Source organism: Amblyomma americanum, chromosome 6 (genome assembly GCF_052857255.1).
Source record: "Amblyomma americanum isolate KBUSLIRL-KWMA chromosome 6, ASM5285725v1, whole genome shotgun sequence".
In the NCBI taxonomy this organism is placed as follows: domain Eukaryota; kingdom Metazoa; phylum Arthropoda; class Arachnida; order Ixodida; family Ixodidae; genus Amblyomma; species Amblyomma americanum.
The window spans coordinates 42,732,259-42,749,441 of NC_135502.1; the positions used below are offsets into that span (position 1 = coordinate 42,732,259).

The 17,183-nt window shown below is 44.7% G+C and overlaps 1 protein-coding gene across 1 annotated transcript in view; it reads left to right on the forward strand.

The window, feature by feature from the left end:
- boi (brother of ihog) overlaps window positions 1–17,070 on the forward strand; it is a 28,052-nt gene extending 10,982 nt beyond the window's left edge. Inside the window, exons 7-17 of the mRNA XM_077669238.1 lie at window positions 3,148–3,258; window positions 3,570–3,725; window positions 6,969–7,112; window positions 7,205–7,297; window positions 7,882–8,094; window positions 8,886–9,061; window positions 11,085–11,304; window positions 13,755–13,943; window positions 14,482–14,588; window positions 14,850–14,934; window positions 16,902–17,070. Of these exons, the coding sequence (XP_077525364.1) occupies window positions 3,148–3,258; window positions 3,570–3,725; window positions 6,969–7,112; window positions 7,205–7,297; window positions 7,882–8,094; window positions 8,886–9,061; window positions 11,085–11,304; window positions 13,755–13,943; window positions 14,482–14,588; window positions 14,850–14,934; window positions 16,902–16,939 (1,532 nt within the window). The 3' untranslated portion in view covers window positions 16,940–17,070. The remainder of the gene's footprint in view (window positions 1–3,147; window positions 3,259–3,569; window positions 3,726–6,968; window positions 7,113–7,204; window positions 7,298–7,881; window positions 8,095–8,885; window positions 9,062–11,084; window positions 11,305–13,754; window positions 13,944–14,481; window positions 14,589–14,849; window positions 14,935–16,901) is intronic.
- Window positions 17,071–17,183: the final 113 nt, after the last annotated feature.

Sequence of the window (17,183 nt, forward strand, 5' to 3'; positions counted from 1 at the left end):
AACTGTGGGGAGCACTAACAAACATTTCTGCACTGTATGAGAGATGAGTTGATAGGGGCACCAATGGAGGGTAAATTTAGGCATACTGTATTTACTGAAATCTAGGCCGGTACTTTTTTTTTTAATTGTTTACGAAAGTCGGGGGTTGGCTTAGATTCAAGGATGCGGTTTGCCCGCAACCGCTAGACATGTAACGCCATCTTGCGGCCACAGCTTGCAGCTGCTTATAGCTTGCAGGTTTGCAGGCTCCATTTTGCTTGTTGGCGCTGGCTTGTTCGAACGTTGTGAACTAAGGTCTCGCCGTCCCGTACTTGCTTGTGTTCGTCGCCATGTGACTTCAAGAAACGCCCGTGTTTGCGGCGCAATGGGGCCCACCAAGCGATGCCATTACACCGCGGCTTTTAAGCGGAAAGTAATTTTGGCGGCGGAAAGCACTTCAAACCTACAAGCCAAGCACGACTTCGGCGTGGACTAGAAGAACGTGCGCCGGTGGCGAAAGCAGCGGAACAAGCTCTTCAACTGCGCTGCAAAGAGCGAATGGCTTCACTGGACCCAAGAGCAGGCAACACCACGAGGTGGAAAAGGATGTCGCCAACTTTATCAAAGGAAGCAAAGGGGAGGGAGGTCGCTAACGTTAGAGGCGTCCCACAGACCCAATTTAAACCAGCAGGGGCTGGGTCATGCATTTCATGAAGCGTTTCGGACTTCCCTACGCCAAAACCTACCACCTGATTTTGAGGGGAAGCTGGTGGCATTTCAGTGCTTTGTGATCAAGAAGCGGCTCGAGAAGCAGTACAGTCGTGGCCAAATCGGTAACGCCGATCAGACCCCAGTCTGTGAAGGGCGCAAAACAGGTGAAAGTAAGAACTGCTGGGGTGAGAAGCAACGTCTTACCGTGATGTTATGTTGCATGGCCAATGGGTGAAAACTGCCGCCCTACCTCATTTTTAAGCGGAAAACGCTTCCACCTGAAGAGGTTTTCCCTAAATGTGCCGCGCGCGCACAAGAGAGTGGATGGATGAGTGATGCCCTAGTCGAAAATTGGGTGAAGACCGTTTGGGAACGTCGTGCCGGGGCCCTGTTGTTCAAAAAGTCACTCCTAGTTCTCGGCTCCTAACCACGGCCTCTTGACAGATGCCGTAAAGTTGGTGCTTTCGAAAGGCGGTATGGACATTGCGGTGATACCCGCAGGAATGACGAGCCTGCTACAACTGCTCGACGTTGCAATCAACAAGCCCTTTAAGGATAGGCTGCGGAAGCACTACAACGTCTGGCTGACGCTTCAGGACCATCAGCTCACACCGACCGGGCGCATCAAGCATGCTTCGCTTAGCCAAGTGGCAAACTGGGTTGCCGCAGCATCGGAGGAAATTCCGGCCGAACTGATTGTGCGGGCCTTCCGTAAGTGCAGCGTCTCGAACGTGTTGGACGGAAGCGAAGACAGTGCGCTGTGGAAGGAAGCTAGCGACAAAGAGGACGGCGATGTCAGTGATATCGATGGAGACGATGAGTGAGCATTCGACGTGCTACAACGGGCGTCACAAGCCTAATAAAATGCATGTTCTCGTCCTAGTCAATGCCTTTTTTCATTTGGCTTACATTCGAGTAAACTTATTTTATTTTGTGACTTTATGAATTTCGAGGGTCAGTCTAGAATCAAGGCCAGCCTAGATTTGAGTAAATATGGCAAATGCCTCAGAAAGCACGGAAACAAGCGTGCATTATCAGGCAGGTTTAGTATAGCATACGCAGACATACACAAAGGAATACACTAAAAATAGCGTGATGTGCAGTGCACTTGTGCTAAACGCTAACCGAGACCAAGCTTTTGCATACATTAGGCTAGCGTACATTAAAATTTGAGTTTAGTATGCCTGGCCCTTACATACGCTAAGAGATTAGCATTGACAAGATTGCGGTGTCCAGGTGGCCCGCTTCAGAGCGAATAAATCGTTGTTACTATGTTTTTTAGCGTCTCATGCCTATAAATGCCACATGGGGCTTTTGCTTTGCCTCTTCTCGCCTACAGCACAAAGATTTAGTGATGAATTTGCCCCGTTTTTCCTTTTGTTTGGCGGCTGCGGTGTCCAAAATTCGTCGTTTTTAAGTGGATCACCTTCACTTATATTTTTAAACCCACGTGGTCATGAAGAGAAATTGTACCCACCTCACTGTCTCAGTCGTTTTTTTGTCGGTGTTGTCACTCAGCGCAGGACAGTTCATTTTTTACAAGGTGGCAGCCTTGCAACAACAGCGCAGAGAAAGCGCTCTCCTCATCTGTGGTTTGTACTCGTGAATGATTTAGCACTCCTTCGGGGGGAGAGCGCACAAACACGGCTAGGCTGAACCGGCTGCCGGCGTGATACGATTGGCTGGTCCTGGCTTACATGTAAAAAAAAAAGGCTGAAATTAGTTTTCTTATTTCAGTAGCAGATGTCATTACTGCAGTTTGCATTTGTGTTTGCGTGCGTTAAACTTAAAGCACCAGTGTGACACATAGTGTAAAATCCCGCAAAGTGCCTGCATGTAGCATACGTAAGCGCCTGTACTTGCTAAAACTATCTATTCGCCGAATACTTTTGCACTGGAATGTTTATGACCACTGTCTCCTGCTGGTACTGAAGGTGTGATTCTTGTCAGTGTCTCAAGAGTCAGTTATCAAATTTGTTTATGGTACTTTCCACCAGTGCATAGACTTGATTTGCTCCATTCATATTGTCATCATTTTTTGGCAGCTGGAATGTAAGGACAGTGTTTTAGGGTATTGAAAGCAGAGTATTTCGTACAGTTAGTGCGCGTTCATGTTCGCTGCAAGTTGCCATAGCATATTTCCATGTTTCACTCTAGTATATACAAGCTTGTTCAAATTGAAATGGGCTACTTTGAAAAAATGTCATGTCTCTAAAAGGTGTGGAGCAATTTTTACTTTGAATTTAATGCATTTTAAATGGACAGCTTGTAAGAAGGAAAATGGAAGAGCTTTGCATTATTTTCAGCCCTCCGCATTTGTCCCATCTTTTTGTTGGTCTCTGTCCATGTTCTCTCGTGGTAGCGATTATGTTTTCCTACACTATTCTAGTGGCATGGTTATTTACTTTCCTTTTTGAGTGTGACATGCAATGAATTTTCATGTCCCCTTTTATGCAGGCAACCTAGAAATTTTTAGTGTGCACTCGAGAGACAATGGCATATACGTTTGCCAAGCCGCCAACCGACTTGGAATGATTTTTGCTCACAAGACGCAGTTGGTTGTTCAAGGTAAGGGATCATTTCGTCAGAATAAAAATAAAATACTCTTGCACCTGCTCAAAAATGTATTTTTGCACTTGCATGTTCAATCAATACTGATTGTATCGAAATGCATGTGAAGATTCATTTTCTTAATTGCATTTGTCATGGCTTCATGCTTTGGTATCCAAGTGACAGTGTTGCACGAACTCGCCATGATAGCCTGCTTGTTGAAAGCCAGTGTGAAACGCCAGTTGAGTTATATGGAGATGTGATTTCTCAAGTAGTCGTGTCTGGTGCGGCATGATGCTCACTGTTCGTTCGTATCAACCATTTTTCAGAGCCGCCTCACATAGTGACACCGTTGCAAAACCATATCGTATTGCATGGAGGAGAGCTGCAGTTGCAGTGCTCCGTACAGGGTAACCCAGTGCCAACCGTCCACTGGTTTCATAATGGCAAAAGAGTTCATCACACATCCCACATCACCATTTCAGGTCAGTATATTGTGCACTGGGTGGAGTCTGGTGGCGTTAAGGCAAATATAAAAAATGCTACAAGCTGCTGTTTGTGGCTTAGTACTTTGCATAATCTAAATGTGTGGCGATATGGGAGTGGCCTTCCACCCCACTCCCACTTCGTGAGTGCTGCATTTCTCTTTGCTAACGCTTCAGGAGCGTAGGCAGGACGACAACATTTATGCACTCAAATGCTATTTATTACTCTTGAAAATAATGCACGGAGCGGGCCAGCTAGCTACTAAACATCAAGGCATTCCTCGAAAGCAGAAGGCTACGTAAGGAGAGAGCTTACTGGCTTGCCTAGCAGACGCTGTCCCTGCATGTGATGGGTGGTGATCGGCCACGTTGGTGCAGAAGGGGAAAACAGGTTTTCCACAAATCCTAACCTCACTTTGAACTGTGATGTCATCAGTGGTTCTGCTCAATCGGCAAAATAAACGTAACTGTGCAGAAGGGCCTCTTATACATATTTCTTCTGCGTTTTATCTCTTGAAGGCTGATAAGCGGACTCCTGACTGACTACACCCTGAACTGTTAGGTTTTGTGGTCGGCAACTAACGTGGCCATATTGTGTTGGGACCAGCTCCAGCTGAAAGTAGTAGCAGTAAAATACAGTAGAAACCCGCTGTTACGTTCCCGAATGCTGCACTTTTTCTGCTGTTACGTTTTCCTGAGCCAGTCCTCCCAAGCTCCCATAGAAGCCCATGCAATACAGACTGTGCTGCTAAGTCGCAACTGTGGCAGCATACTGGCATGCTACATCGAATGGCACTTCGCAGTAGCGATTTATCCCATGCCACAGCATTTTGACTGCCTATGTTTAACGCGAGTGGAAAGGCCCCAGCAGACTGGGCAAGGAAGAACCCTAGACATCATCAGAGCTTGGTGGCACGTGTTCGATGCCTTCTGGCATGTTATACCCATGCTGACGCTGAACACGTTGAAAAACAGAGTGAATCTTGTTGCGGCTGTGAGTGCTGTTCCATCGCGGCTGTAGCGCAAGCGCGAATGACCGAAGGTGCGAAAACGAAACTGTGCTACAGCAAACGCCGCGCAGGCAGCACTGTACAAGATACAGTTACTGTACAGTTGCACTGGTTGGCTCAAGGGCATGTTTCTATCAGTGTTTTCCTTATTGCCTACAGCTTAAAAACGCTGTTTCTAGGTTCCGATAAAGGGTATTCTGTAGGACTAAAGCGGCTACCTCGTAAACACCGCAGAAGCGCATGTGCGTGCCTAAGCTTCACCCACTCCATACGCCTTCTCATCACTGCTGCCTCCCTTCTACAGACAGCTGTTCAGGTAGATGGGGCGCCATCACGAGGCATTGAAGACATTCTACGCATGGGAGTGATCACGAATGCTGCTCTTACTAGAAGTAGACAACGATGTACATTTTTCTCACGCGCGCTCTGCAGCTACTGTGTTCCCCACCTGGTACATTTTTTTTCCGCAGTCCCATGAAAAACACAACAGTGGGGTTCTGCTGTATGCAGTAAAACCTCATGGATAAGTCTGTAAAAAAAAAAAAATACGGAAAAGATAGAACATTATCTGGGGAAACTTGTGATCCAGACTGCCTAATTTTGAAAAAGTATGAGCTACACTTTTGGACTGACGCTTTCATAAAAGCGTTGATTAGGCTTTCTTGGCGCAAAATATGAGCAGCTGCTATTCTCGTGCTCGCAGAAATCTGTTCACATTTGCGTTTTCCTTAGCGTGGAAGATACTTCACGACACGTTTGATCCGCCGATGGCAATAGCAGAAGTCACCAGGATCTCTTTTACGCTGTTTTTGGATGCTTTGTATCCTTGCATTAGTGCACTGTGGGGGAACCGACCATGGCAGTTGACTGTCACAGCATTCTAGCTCAATATGCTGCATTTCCCAGACCGTAGCCTAGACTCAGCCCACTCGTATGCAAGCACACTGTTGTAATTCTTTGATGCTTTGGCCCCTTGTGTCTAGGCACTGCGAAGCAGTAGCCGTGGTTCTCCCGTTCATTCCACATCCTCACTGTAATGTCCAGCTCATATGTTAGCGCAGTATATTCTTGGATGCTTCTCCTGTTTGCACCCGTGCACTGCAGGGAAACCACCATGATGGGAGACTGTTACCACATTTCAGCTCTTATGTGCCCCCAGGTTCAGTGCACTTGAGTGTTTGAACATGTGCATTTTGTTGCTAAATGTGTTACACGACCAGAATTTGTCAAACTTTTGAATGTAGTAGCCAGAAACTTGTGTTCTCCGAGAACGCAGTAACAAGAAAAAACAAATATGGTGCATCTCAGTGGGACATTTTTATTGCCTGCGATTTTGGGCCTATGAACTAGGAAACCGTATCAGTGAGGTTTTACTGTATTCTATTCCTTAATGGGGAGGGCACTCCTTCAAGCTTCTTTCACTGCGTGTGAAGGAGTGCATGGCTGGAAGAATGCATTAGAATGGTCCTAAAGAGAGGTGGGTTAGTTGACCACGCTCAGAAATGTGCTAAGGTGCTTGCAGTTTTTTCTTAAGTGGGCTGCCCACTCGTTGACCACCCAGGACCTCCACAGTATGCTTGTCACACTTGTGATTGATTCAATGTGATATGTAGACCTTGTTGCGCACACACATGGTCATCTCACACTGCATTGTTGAGCAATGTACGCTCAAGGATAAAACCTGACTTGTTTTTCAAGTTACTAACGTATCGCTTTATTTTATTTTCATAAGAGGCATGCATAGCAGTATGGTCTGTAAAGAAGTTTGGCTAGTTTAGGATCTCTCATGAAAGTTATTGGTGTTATATATTTAAACATTTTCGCAGGCTGATGATTTAACGGACCTCTCCTTGACTACATCATTTGTGCTTATGGAGCTGGTCTGGTGGTCAAGACATGCAGTTTCTGACAGCATGGTACAGCAGGTGCGATGCACAATGAGGTGGCTCTAGTCGAGAGAAGAAAGGCGGTGGGGCAATGCACAGCACATGCAAAAGTGTTTAATGGGCGAAAATGTGTAATTTTGCCCACCGGGCCACACCCCTTTGGCTTCACATTGTTTACAACAGGGAGAGGTCTATTATGTATTTGTGCAGGTCCCACACCTCTTAAGCAGCATTTCACCTTAGCTAGGCACATGCTTTTGTTTTTATGGCTTGTTTCTTGCTGAATGGTACTGTGGGGCTGATGCTTAACATTCTGTCGTTGTTTCTTCTCATTTTGTAATGCTTAGAAATGGGAATTCACATAAGGAAAATGACCAAGCACCAAGGAGGCATGTATCAGTGCTTTGCAAACAACTTCTTGGGCACTGTCTACTCAACGGCCAGAGTCTCTGTCCTGCCGCTGAATGAATCTCATATTCCAGACAAGAGCGGTTCGTCATCGGCTTTTTTATCGTGTGCTCATTTCATGGCTTTTCAATGATCAACGTGTGTTAATAAACTTGAGCAACTTTTCTCCATCTAGGTGATGAGGAAAATGAACCTGACAGCATCAACGGTGCTGCGGAGAATGCTGGGAAAAGAAAAGATGGCCACAAAAGAAAAAAGAGCAAAGGAGGTATGTTAACCGAAATCGGAAGCAAGAATGTTCTTAATTCGTTGCCGCATGGAATTATTACTGCATTGATACAAGTGCTGTAGAAATGTGTGAGCGACAGTTTTGGTTTCAGCAACACAACATTGTGTAACAGCCTTTGTGAAAGCTTGTAGGACATTACGCAGTTGTGTTTTGATTTAAATTAATTCAAAGTGCTTAAAAGTTGCTTTCGGGACTGCAGTTGCTGTTCAAGTAAAGAACTATGAAATTCAAGAAACTGAATTGTAACCACAATGAAACTTGCTAATTACAAACTGTAGGATGCAGGGAGATTGTTTTGCACGTCCACCCCGTATTGTAGAATCTGCATAAGGGAACTTATACTCTGGCTAATACACATGTGCTGATTGAAAAACAAAGCTATTATATTTGTAGTATCATATTCCTGAAAGTTGAGGAATGCATAATGACTAAAATAGATGATTCCACTAGCTCGGGCTGCCTTTGTGTAGATCGACTTGTGAATCTGAAATAATGCAGCATGTTACTTCTTACTTCAGTGTATTAAAAAGAGGGACACCTGTGTGGTTATGCCTTAATTGCAGTGAAACTGGTGTTGCCATCCCGGCCAGAAATATCCCGACTGTCTGACGACTCGGTGATGGTCCGCTGGAGCGTGCCTCACAACGATGGGCTGCCCATCTCGTTCTTCAAGGTCCAGTACCGGGATGTCTCCTCAGCACACTCTCACTGGAAGACAGTAGAGGAAGACGTGCCTCCGCACATCCATTCGCATGCGATCACTGGCCTCAAAGCAGGTGCTTACCCATTGTTAACATGGTGATTGATTTCTTGACCGAGTGCAGGCAAGCCGCACTGGCTTCTGTTGCTGCTGAAGGTGCACCCCAGCCAGCAGACTAAACCTCTGTTCTTGTCTTGTCTCTCTGTGGCCCTAAATCAGCAGTTCTCAAAGCATGGAGTGCTTTTTGGGCACCGAAATTCATGCAAGCCTCAACCTCGACCTTTCCTTTGCCCGCCTTGTTCAGGCACTAATCATATCATTCAGTCACTATTAATTGAATTCGGGCATCTTTTTATAAGCCCTGTGTGTGCATGTTCTATAGTTTGTATGACTGTTCGGTAGGAAGAGACAGAAACCAGGACAGATGGACCTCCCCAGCACCCTTCGGAGGCCATTGGTGTTCCCTGAGGTTGACAAGATTGAGAAGCCCTTCTCAAAATCGCTCTTTGTGCCGGTCGTCTGCCAAGAATCTATGGGCAGCTCAATTTTGTGCCACTGAGTCATGTGACATGCAGTTTGTGAGCTTGAACAATGTTTTTATTATCATTCAGTGATTGACGTGCACAGTGTCTTATTACTCTATGTGCACAGTTTCCACTGCTGTTATCGCTGTGCACAGAAAGCTCAAACATGGCTGTAAGGTGGTGCGCATGAATAACATTTTTGTTTTGTTGCATGGAGAATAAATTTGAGCTGCTCTTGCAGCTTTGTTGTTCCTGTAAACTACAACGTCGCCTTGGAAAAGTCACCGATTTCAGCCATCTTGATCTTGTGATTTGTTTGTTCATATCCTTTTTCTACCTACAGGAGGAAGATATCGATTTCGCATTGTGGCTGTTTATTCCAACAACGACAACAAAAATGGGCCGAACTCAATAAAGTTTCTTCTGCACAAAGACCCTCCAAAGAGGAAACCCACACAGGGGCCCATTATTCGCCGTGTCAAGGCCGAGAGCTCGTCTGCAATCACCCTCTTCTGGGAGGTACATGGCTGGTCTTGTTTCCGTTAGAATCCAGTTAATTTTTATGCTGCTGTTGTCTCCCTTTTTTTTAAATGTACCCAGTGTTGCTTTCTGTGGCAATGTTGTGGTGAATGCACTGGTGAAGCACATTGAAATGCTCTTATTATTTGCTAAGATAAAGACTAGCGCATTTCATTCATTGCACCGAAAATTCCTACTGTTTTAGGTGCCTGCATGTGAATTAATTCACCTGTATTTAATCAGATTTTAGTGTTATCCACTCATTTGTCTGAGTATAGGTAGAGTGGCATTACTGAACAAAAGTGAAAGTAGAGCAAGTTGGCGGTCGGGTTTCGATGGAGGCGAAATGCAAAAGCGCCCTTGTGCTGTGGAATTTCAGTGCCTGTTAAAGATCCCCAGGTGGTCAAAATTATTCCGGAACACCTCTTTCTTTCTTCTCATAGTCCCTCCTTTATTCCTTCCCATAGGAGGCGGGCCCAGCGCAGAGGTGGATATGTGAGGCAGATACTGCACAATTTCCTTTCCCCAAAACCAATTTTCATTTTCAATTTGGCACATTTTTATTTTAGGAAGGCTCAGCGCTTGTTAAGATGGAGCAAACAATGAGCCAGTTGTGAGTTGGGCATGTGCAGCCTCATTTCCTTATTCTTTGTCCCCTGTCTTGAGTTGGTGTGAACCTTCCTAAGCTGAATGATATTGAAAGCTTTGCTACAAAATGCAGTCTGTAGCTATTTGTGTATGTTCAGTAGGTGAACAAGCTTATTCGCTTGCACAGATTACTAACAGTGCAAAAGCCTGGCATTTACCATATTTACACGATTGTAAGTCGACTCGAATGTAAGTTGACCCCCCTCCACATCACATTTCAGAAGAAAAAAAACTTGGGAGGTCGTATACGCTTGGTTTTTAATAAAACGCGATAGCACTATCCTGCGGCCTCCGCTATCGGCTGCCGCGCACAGGTGTGCCCGTGGGCACATTCCAAAACGAAAATGTATTAGTCCCTCTACTACTCGTCCACACTTTCACTATCGTCCTCACTAGCGCTGCCGTCATGATCGCTGCTGCGGTCCCACAGCTCGTCGTTCTGACATTGTCGTGCAGTGAAATGCTGCACTTCCCAAACAGCCACATCGCGACATCGCATGCAACAGCTGAAAATTTTGCCTTGCTGCAGCTGCCACACCTGTATCACCCGTTGCGAATGTCGAACTTGCGGCTCGGCGCGCAGTTGTTCGTTTCTTCGGCGTAAAGAATGACAGCCACCTTGAATGTAGCCGTGAACGATCGCCGGCTAGCAGTAGTCAAATGTGCACAGAGAAACTACTCATAAGCAGCTTCGGCTCTGCCGTCGGCTACTGACACTCGCCGGCGCCACTGCGGTTTTGAGTGGCGGTGCCGCCGTGATTGGAACAGCGGCCCTTCCATCAACTATCGACGCTCCCTTGAGCGCCGAGTGCATGGTTGAAAGTAAACAAAAAAAACTTGGACGACGCTTATTAAGAGTAGAACGCAAATGCGTTATCGGGCCGCCGCCGCTTACCAGCAACCGCAATCTGCGGCCACGTGTGGGGAGTGGGCTGGTGCAGTTTGCGACTTATCGACAGCCACCATCGGCTGCCTCGCACGGGGTAGGGATGCCGGTTCTGCGCGTTGACTTAGCAGCTGCTCAAGGCCAGCACGAAGAGCGATGCAACAGAGCCGCGTAGCCAAAATGCTACCACGCTGTAGCATGCCTGATATCTCGTTTGTCGCCTTTGTTTGTGGTGCAATGCTTTAATTTCAATTTTAAGTCAACCCTGCCAACACTTCAGATTTTCAAATTTTTGAAAAATAGGTCGTCTTACAATCATGTAAATACGATAACTGCATTTGAGAGATTTAGAATGGCCTGCAAAGGGTTGACATGCATGGTAATACATGGATCATAGCCCTTTTACTTTTTTATGATGCTGTTTGTGTGGCCTCCACTTTATAATTTGCTCTTGTGTGACCGTGGCCTTGTTTTTTGTGCTTTGTGCAGTACTCGGACCTAGACGCGGTGGATGTCGAAGGTTTCTACATCTACTACCGTCTCACCCAAAGTGCGGGCGACTACCTTAAGATCACCGTGGCTGGCTCACACGCACGCTCATACACTGTCAGTTACCTGTTGCCTGATACTTCATATGACATCAAGATGCAGTGCTTCAATGTGGCTGGAGCCAGTGAATTCTCCAACATATGCACCCACAAAACATTGGGTAAGCAAACCCTGCTTCCAGTCTCTCTCGCCTCTCCTCTTGACATGATATGTATTGCTGTTTCTGAAAAACCAGAGAAATCTGTGTTGTCATCATGGCATTCTTTATGTGACCAGAAGCCCTCCCCACCTTAGTTATGCAATAGCTGTGCCAAACAACTGGTGTGCCAGCTGTGTGGTGGCAGCACAAGTTGTTTCACATGAGTCTCACTGGTCGTATGTCGTTCAGACCACTGGGTGGTCCAAGTTGCCTGTTGTGCCCATTCAGTGTTGTGATGCAGCTATTCACGTTTCTTTGTTCAGTGTGATTAGCTTGTATTTAGCAGGAGCACCACTATACTTGTGATTCTTAGAAAATGGTGTTGTTATGGAAAAGAAAGCTAGTGGAATTGGCCTTCTTTGCTGTCACTTAACCGTACCTATTACCAGAATGCTTCCTGTATCTCTTCTGAGGAAATATATACAATTGAACCTCCATGTAACGAAGTCGAAGGGGTGCTGCAATTTCTTCGTTATAACCATACCTGGCCTCTGCTGGAACTTTTGTATTCCAATGGGCTTTTTTTTATTATTCGTGAAGTGTGCCATGAGGCTTACCTACGGCCATGCAGACCAAAAACAACATGGCTGGCATTTCTGCCGCTGAATATGTGCTGCTATTATTGTGGCTTGTATACTTGTGCATCTGGTATGGCCGTCCATTCAAAGACATCCATAACGAGTGCTCACGACAAAATTGCTGCCTTGCACCCTCTTTTACAGTGGCTTGTATTAGAAGACTTTAGAAGTTGGGGCCAAAGATTTGGAAGATGTCTTTTCTTGTGCACATTATTCATACATGGGAGCGTTGGACATGCTCACCAAATGCCTTCGATGTGGCCAAGTATAGGTAAACCGACAAATATGTCAGCCTCGTCAATGTGCACTTATTTGTTGCTCGTGCCACATAAGGTTCACTGCCTAAAAAACTGGTCTTAGAGGAATAATGTCATAGAGGACAAGGAAAGACCTGTTTCGAATATTTAGCTCTTTAATGCTGAAGCATTATATGGCTTGTCAGCAACAAAACCTGGCGTCGGCGTTGACCAGCAGTAGTGGTCCCACAAATCCCAGATGATGTCGCCACGGTATCAAAGCAAAACAAAATTTCTTCCGATGGTACAAGAAATTGAAGCGTGGACTTTTAGGAGAAAAAAATTACAATAAATAAAAATAAAATGGAAATAATTTTTTTAATGCTTTTGCATTCAAAGCACATAAGTAGTCTTAATTGCACTTTGTAATTCTTTCTCAGCGCTGAAACTAACATGAACCACAGTAAAAGTGGGCGTGCGAGAGCAATCCTTTCACTAGTGTTTAGATGACATGCCTGCATGATGCACAACCATCTTGTTTACAGCACTGACACTACATGGCTTCACTGCGTGACAGCAGTGACCTTGGGTGGAGAATAGATATGCCACAGTGCAGGCTATTGGTGCTTTGCTCATCACTGCCTTTTGTTGATCAGAAATGTTCGGAACTTTCATTTTTCATGGCTGTTGCTCATCGTGGCCTTGTGAAACCAGTGGGATGTTGGCACAGTCAGGCACACCAAATGCACTTCCGAACGACCACGGCTCACAACCATGACACCAAAATGGAAACTGAACTGCACATGGCTCCTGAGCGGCACAGCGTACTACCAGTGGGCGATGCATAGCAAGGAGGTCGGAGAAATTGAGGAAAAGAGAATGGGGCACTGCAGTAGCCTTGGGAACTCTGTTGAGGCGCAGTGGGCCGTGTGCACTGTGTTGCATGGCAACATTCAACAGGTCATTACTTGTGTTTCAGCACAGGTGGGTGTGCCAGCATCAAAATTTTGTCGTGCCAAAGCAAGCGAATTGTCCAGAGAAACACCCCCTGCTGGCACCACTTGAAATGGGAAAAATGCTGCTCATGCTTTGTGTGCTGCTCGACGAAGCTGGTTGTGTACATTAATTTCAGCTTGCCGCATTTAATGGCCATGGAATTGTTGTACACCATCGCAAGTCGACATACCCAGCACAAAACGACCAGTGGAGTAGTTCATTTGAGGCTTGTTATATCCGTCACAGGAAAATTTAACTTAACAAAAATGAAGTATCAAATACAAAGTCTTCTTAGGGAGCTTCCAAGGGGAACAGTTGTTCCTGTGTTACATCGATTATTGCATTACGAACCATTCTGTTTATTGTGAGTCATGACTTCGACCCTTAACAGAATGCTTTCTGAAAGCTATTGCATTGCGCCTGCAGAAATCAAGCTTCCTTGGCAGTTTATCAGCCGGTTATGGTGCACGAATGCTTCCACCATCAGGTCGTTTATTGGCCCAGATTTCATCTCGACTGAATTGGCACTGTTGTAGCATTCATCTGTTCACCTGCTGTACCTCTGCATGTTACTACAGGTGTGGCTGCTTTCACTTTCCAGCACTGCCTTCCATGGGGGAGAAAAAGGTGACTCCTGTTCCAGACCTGTTGGAGTCTTCGGTGTCTGGAGACAAGGACCTCCTCTACATTGTCCTTGGAGTGGTGGGAGGGGTGCTGGTGCTTGTTGTGGCAGTGTTCGTGGTGCTGTTCATCCTGCGACACAGGCACAAGAGGAGAAGATGCGTGCAGGGTCAGTGCACTTTCTAGCCGCGGTGATATTGAAAATGAACAAGGTTTAATCTGATAGCATTCCAGTGTGAATGCCAAATTTATCTCCTGTTAGCAACAGTTTGTCTTTTCTTTCATTGACGATGGTAATTAGAAAGGTTCTTCAGGGCAGGCTATACACCTAATACGAAACTGGTGTCTGCTGGGCACTTCATGCATATCTGTCATGTTCAAAAATGACCTTGAGAGCACGGCAGGCTGTTGTTTCAGTAGGAATTGAAGGCTTTTTGTGGGTTCATTTGTGGGCCAAGGTATCTGCTTATCACTGCTACGTGGCATGTTTTCAAGTATATAAATGTAAAAAAAGTTGCTGTGCATCTAGAAGATTTTGAGTGAACTTAAAAATGAGGCCAGAGTTTCTCTTCACAGTTGACACTATAGTACGACTATGCCACTTTCAAATGTTGAACGCTGTTGCTTTCAAGTGGGAGAAGAGCCTCTGGCGCCTTTTAGCTTTTCACTTTCAATTGTTATTATGCTGAGAAAATAATTTGTTACAGGCACGAGTGACCACAACAGCAATCTGCAACAGAATGGCCATATGGGGAATGGGGATTATTTCACCACTCAAAGTAGGATCACCATCAATCCTCTGGACTCAATGGAGGTAGGTTTATATGCGCGAAAGCTTTTTGTCCCTCACTTACCGGACACAGTGTTGCATTACCGAGCAGTTTTATTGCAAGCTGTTCACTTGCTTCCAGTTTTCATTGCACATTGTAACAAGTCTGTTATGGTGGAGTGCATCCAGTGTTGTGCTTGTGCATGTTTACATTTGTCTGGTAGTGTAAAAAAAATTGTAGTCACCATAAGGTGACTGCTTTGCATCAATGTCACTGTTTAAATATGCTGGCATGTTCTATTGCAGCTTTCAGAGCTGTCCAGGGAGAAGTATGCAGCTGCCATAGTGACACAGATCTCAAATGGCCACAGGATCAGTCCAATGAATTTGAGTAAGGTCACTATAATTCAGTGCCTACTTGCACTTGCTCTTATTGTGGTTTTTGATGACGTGAGTTCAAAGAGTCGTGCGATATAAATGACTAGTAATACTACTACTAATTGACATAGATGTTCCAACTTTGCTGTTAAAAGGACATGGTAAGCATGAAAGGAGCCAGAGTTGTCTTAAATATGACACATCAACAATTTAATTACTAATTCTCAGTCGTAAGTGCTTGAATACCAGTCAGGTTTATTGCTTGTGCTGTTTCTGCTGTGTTTCGAATGACCAAGATTGAACAGAATGAAGCCTTGCACATTTCTCATCTTTATTATTCACTTATAATTAGTTTGCAGTCGTCTTGAGCATAATTTCGAATCTTTGTGAGGATACCTTGGTTTACATATCAGTGTAGCAAATTTAGTGTCATTTTGCATGTTTAGTGGAGCCATAAAAAAATTTGTTTGCCCTGCAGCTGAAGTTTACTAGGACTGTACGTCCAACCCTAACAAAATAGCTAAAATAGCGTTGAGCTAACGGCTTTTGGGTGTGGGTTGTCTTATGACCCTCAAACGCACAACTGAGCTGCTTAATCTGTTAATTTTCTCCTTTGTATGAGTGTAACTCCCATGGATAGCCAGCTAGTTGTGGCACCTACGTTAAAGGATACTGACCTTGTTTGAGTTTTGAAAACTGAATTTCTAAAACTGAATTCAGTATACATTAATTTTTTTCTGGTTTAAACCAAAAAGTCCAACCCCTAGTTATGACACTACTACTACAGTTACTAGAACAAAGCATAGGCCAGCCTGCTTAATGAGCCGGAATGATAACAAATGGTTTATCAGCGGTTATATTGCAGTTTTTTTTTTATGCCTCATATGATCTAAACACTCTCAAAGCGTCTCAGCCATCGTTCAGTGGATGAAACTGGAACCGAACAGCATCAAAAAGATATTCAGTTTATAAATTATTTTGTGGTCGTACACGCTGATGAATACCACACGGTGAACTATGCATTCTAATGCCCAAAGCATCATTTGAAAGACGAAAACATGCACATAAAATTAGAAGCGTGTGTACCTTTGAAAGCTGCGTTTTAAGTTACAGTAGCGTCTTTGTCATTAATGTGCAGTAATCTATTGATACAGGCCATATTCAGCTGGTCCTCTTTGTCCTTTTGAGTGTTGTCTCCTTTCATCCTTTCAGGCCGTACCCACACAAACATGTCGGACAAATCTGATTGTGCCCTAGCGAGAAATGCATTTGTTTTGGCCTGTCCATACATTTGTGAGGGTTTATGAAATAAACCTGTCTCACTAGTTTGGAAAAAAAGCCCTAAAAAGGGGCCCATCATCGCTTCATCAAAAGGGCGCCCACTTGAAGACTTCCCGAGAACTGTGGTGTTTACTTGTGTTTGACAATGTGAAGGAAGTTGCTTTACATTTTTTAATCCCAAACTCTTAACAAGTCCTGTACTGATGCATCTTTGAACGCTGCTGGGGTGACAGTTTCATCATTGAAAGCCATACCCGCACGTAGATGTGAGTTATTCCCGCAATTGAGAATTTAATTTTCTGATGTTCTAATGCTAGATATTATCTCGTATGACTTCCAAGTGCAATAGTTGCACTTTGAAGAAAGTGGAACTTTCTGGTTAGTGTACTTATGTGCCTGAAAGGGTTAAGTACTAGGTCCTGTGCAAGTGCCATCACATATAGGCCTCACTTTTTCCTTTTCTGTCCTTTCTCTCTCTCTTCCTTTCTGGAGTAGGTAGGTGTCGTGCCTTTTCTGCTGGCAGTTGTTTGCCTATTCCTTCTCCTTTTTCTGCCTTCATGTCTTCTTCTGTTTTCTGTTTTGAAATGAATAGGTGATGGATATGAACTTCATGGCATTTAAAATATTTCAATGACTTGATGCAGCTGACTACTTTGTGTTCATGCCTCTCTTGATCACCTTTTTTTTTTTCTTTTGCAGGTGCCGAAGACATCATAGTGAAAGCAGAGGACGTCTAGGAGAATCTCATCTGTATTTATGCTTGAGAAGTTGGAGTTGAGCATGGCTATGCAATTTCTGCTGGACATACTGCATTGTACAATGAATTTTATATACATGTTTATTAAATATTCGTATCATTTGTCTTTCATTTTATTTTCTTCAACTTCATTACTACTATGCACATGCTTCATTCATGACTGAATAATTGCATGCCAAGCAACAGACTTGAGAGGAGCACTTGTGCCTTAGGGCATGAACTGT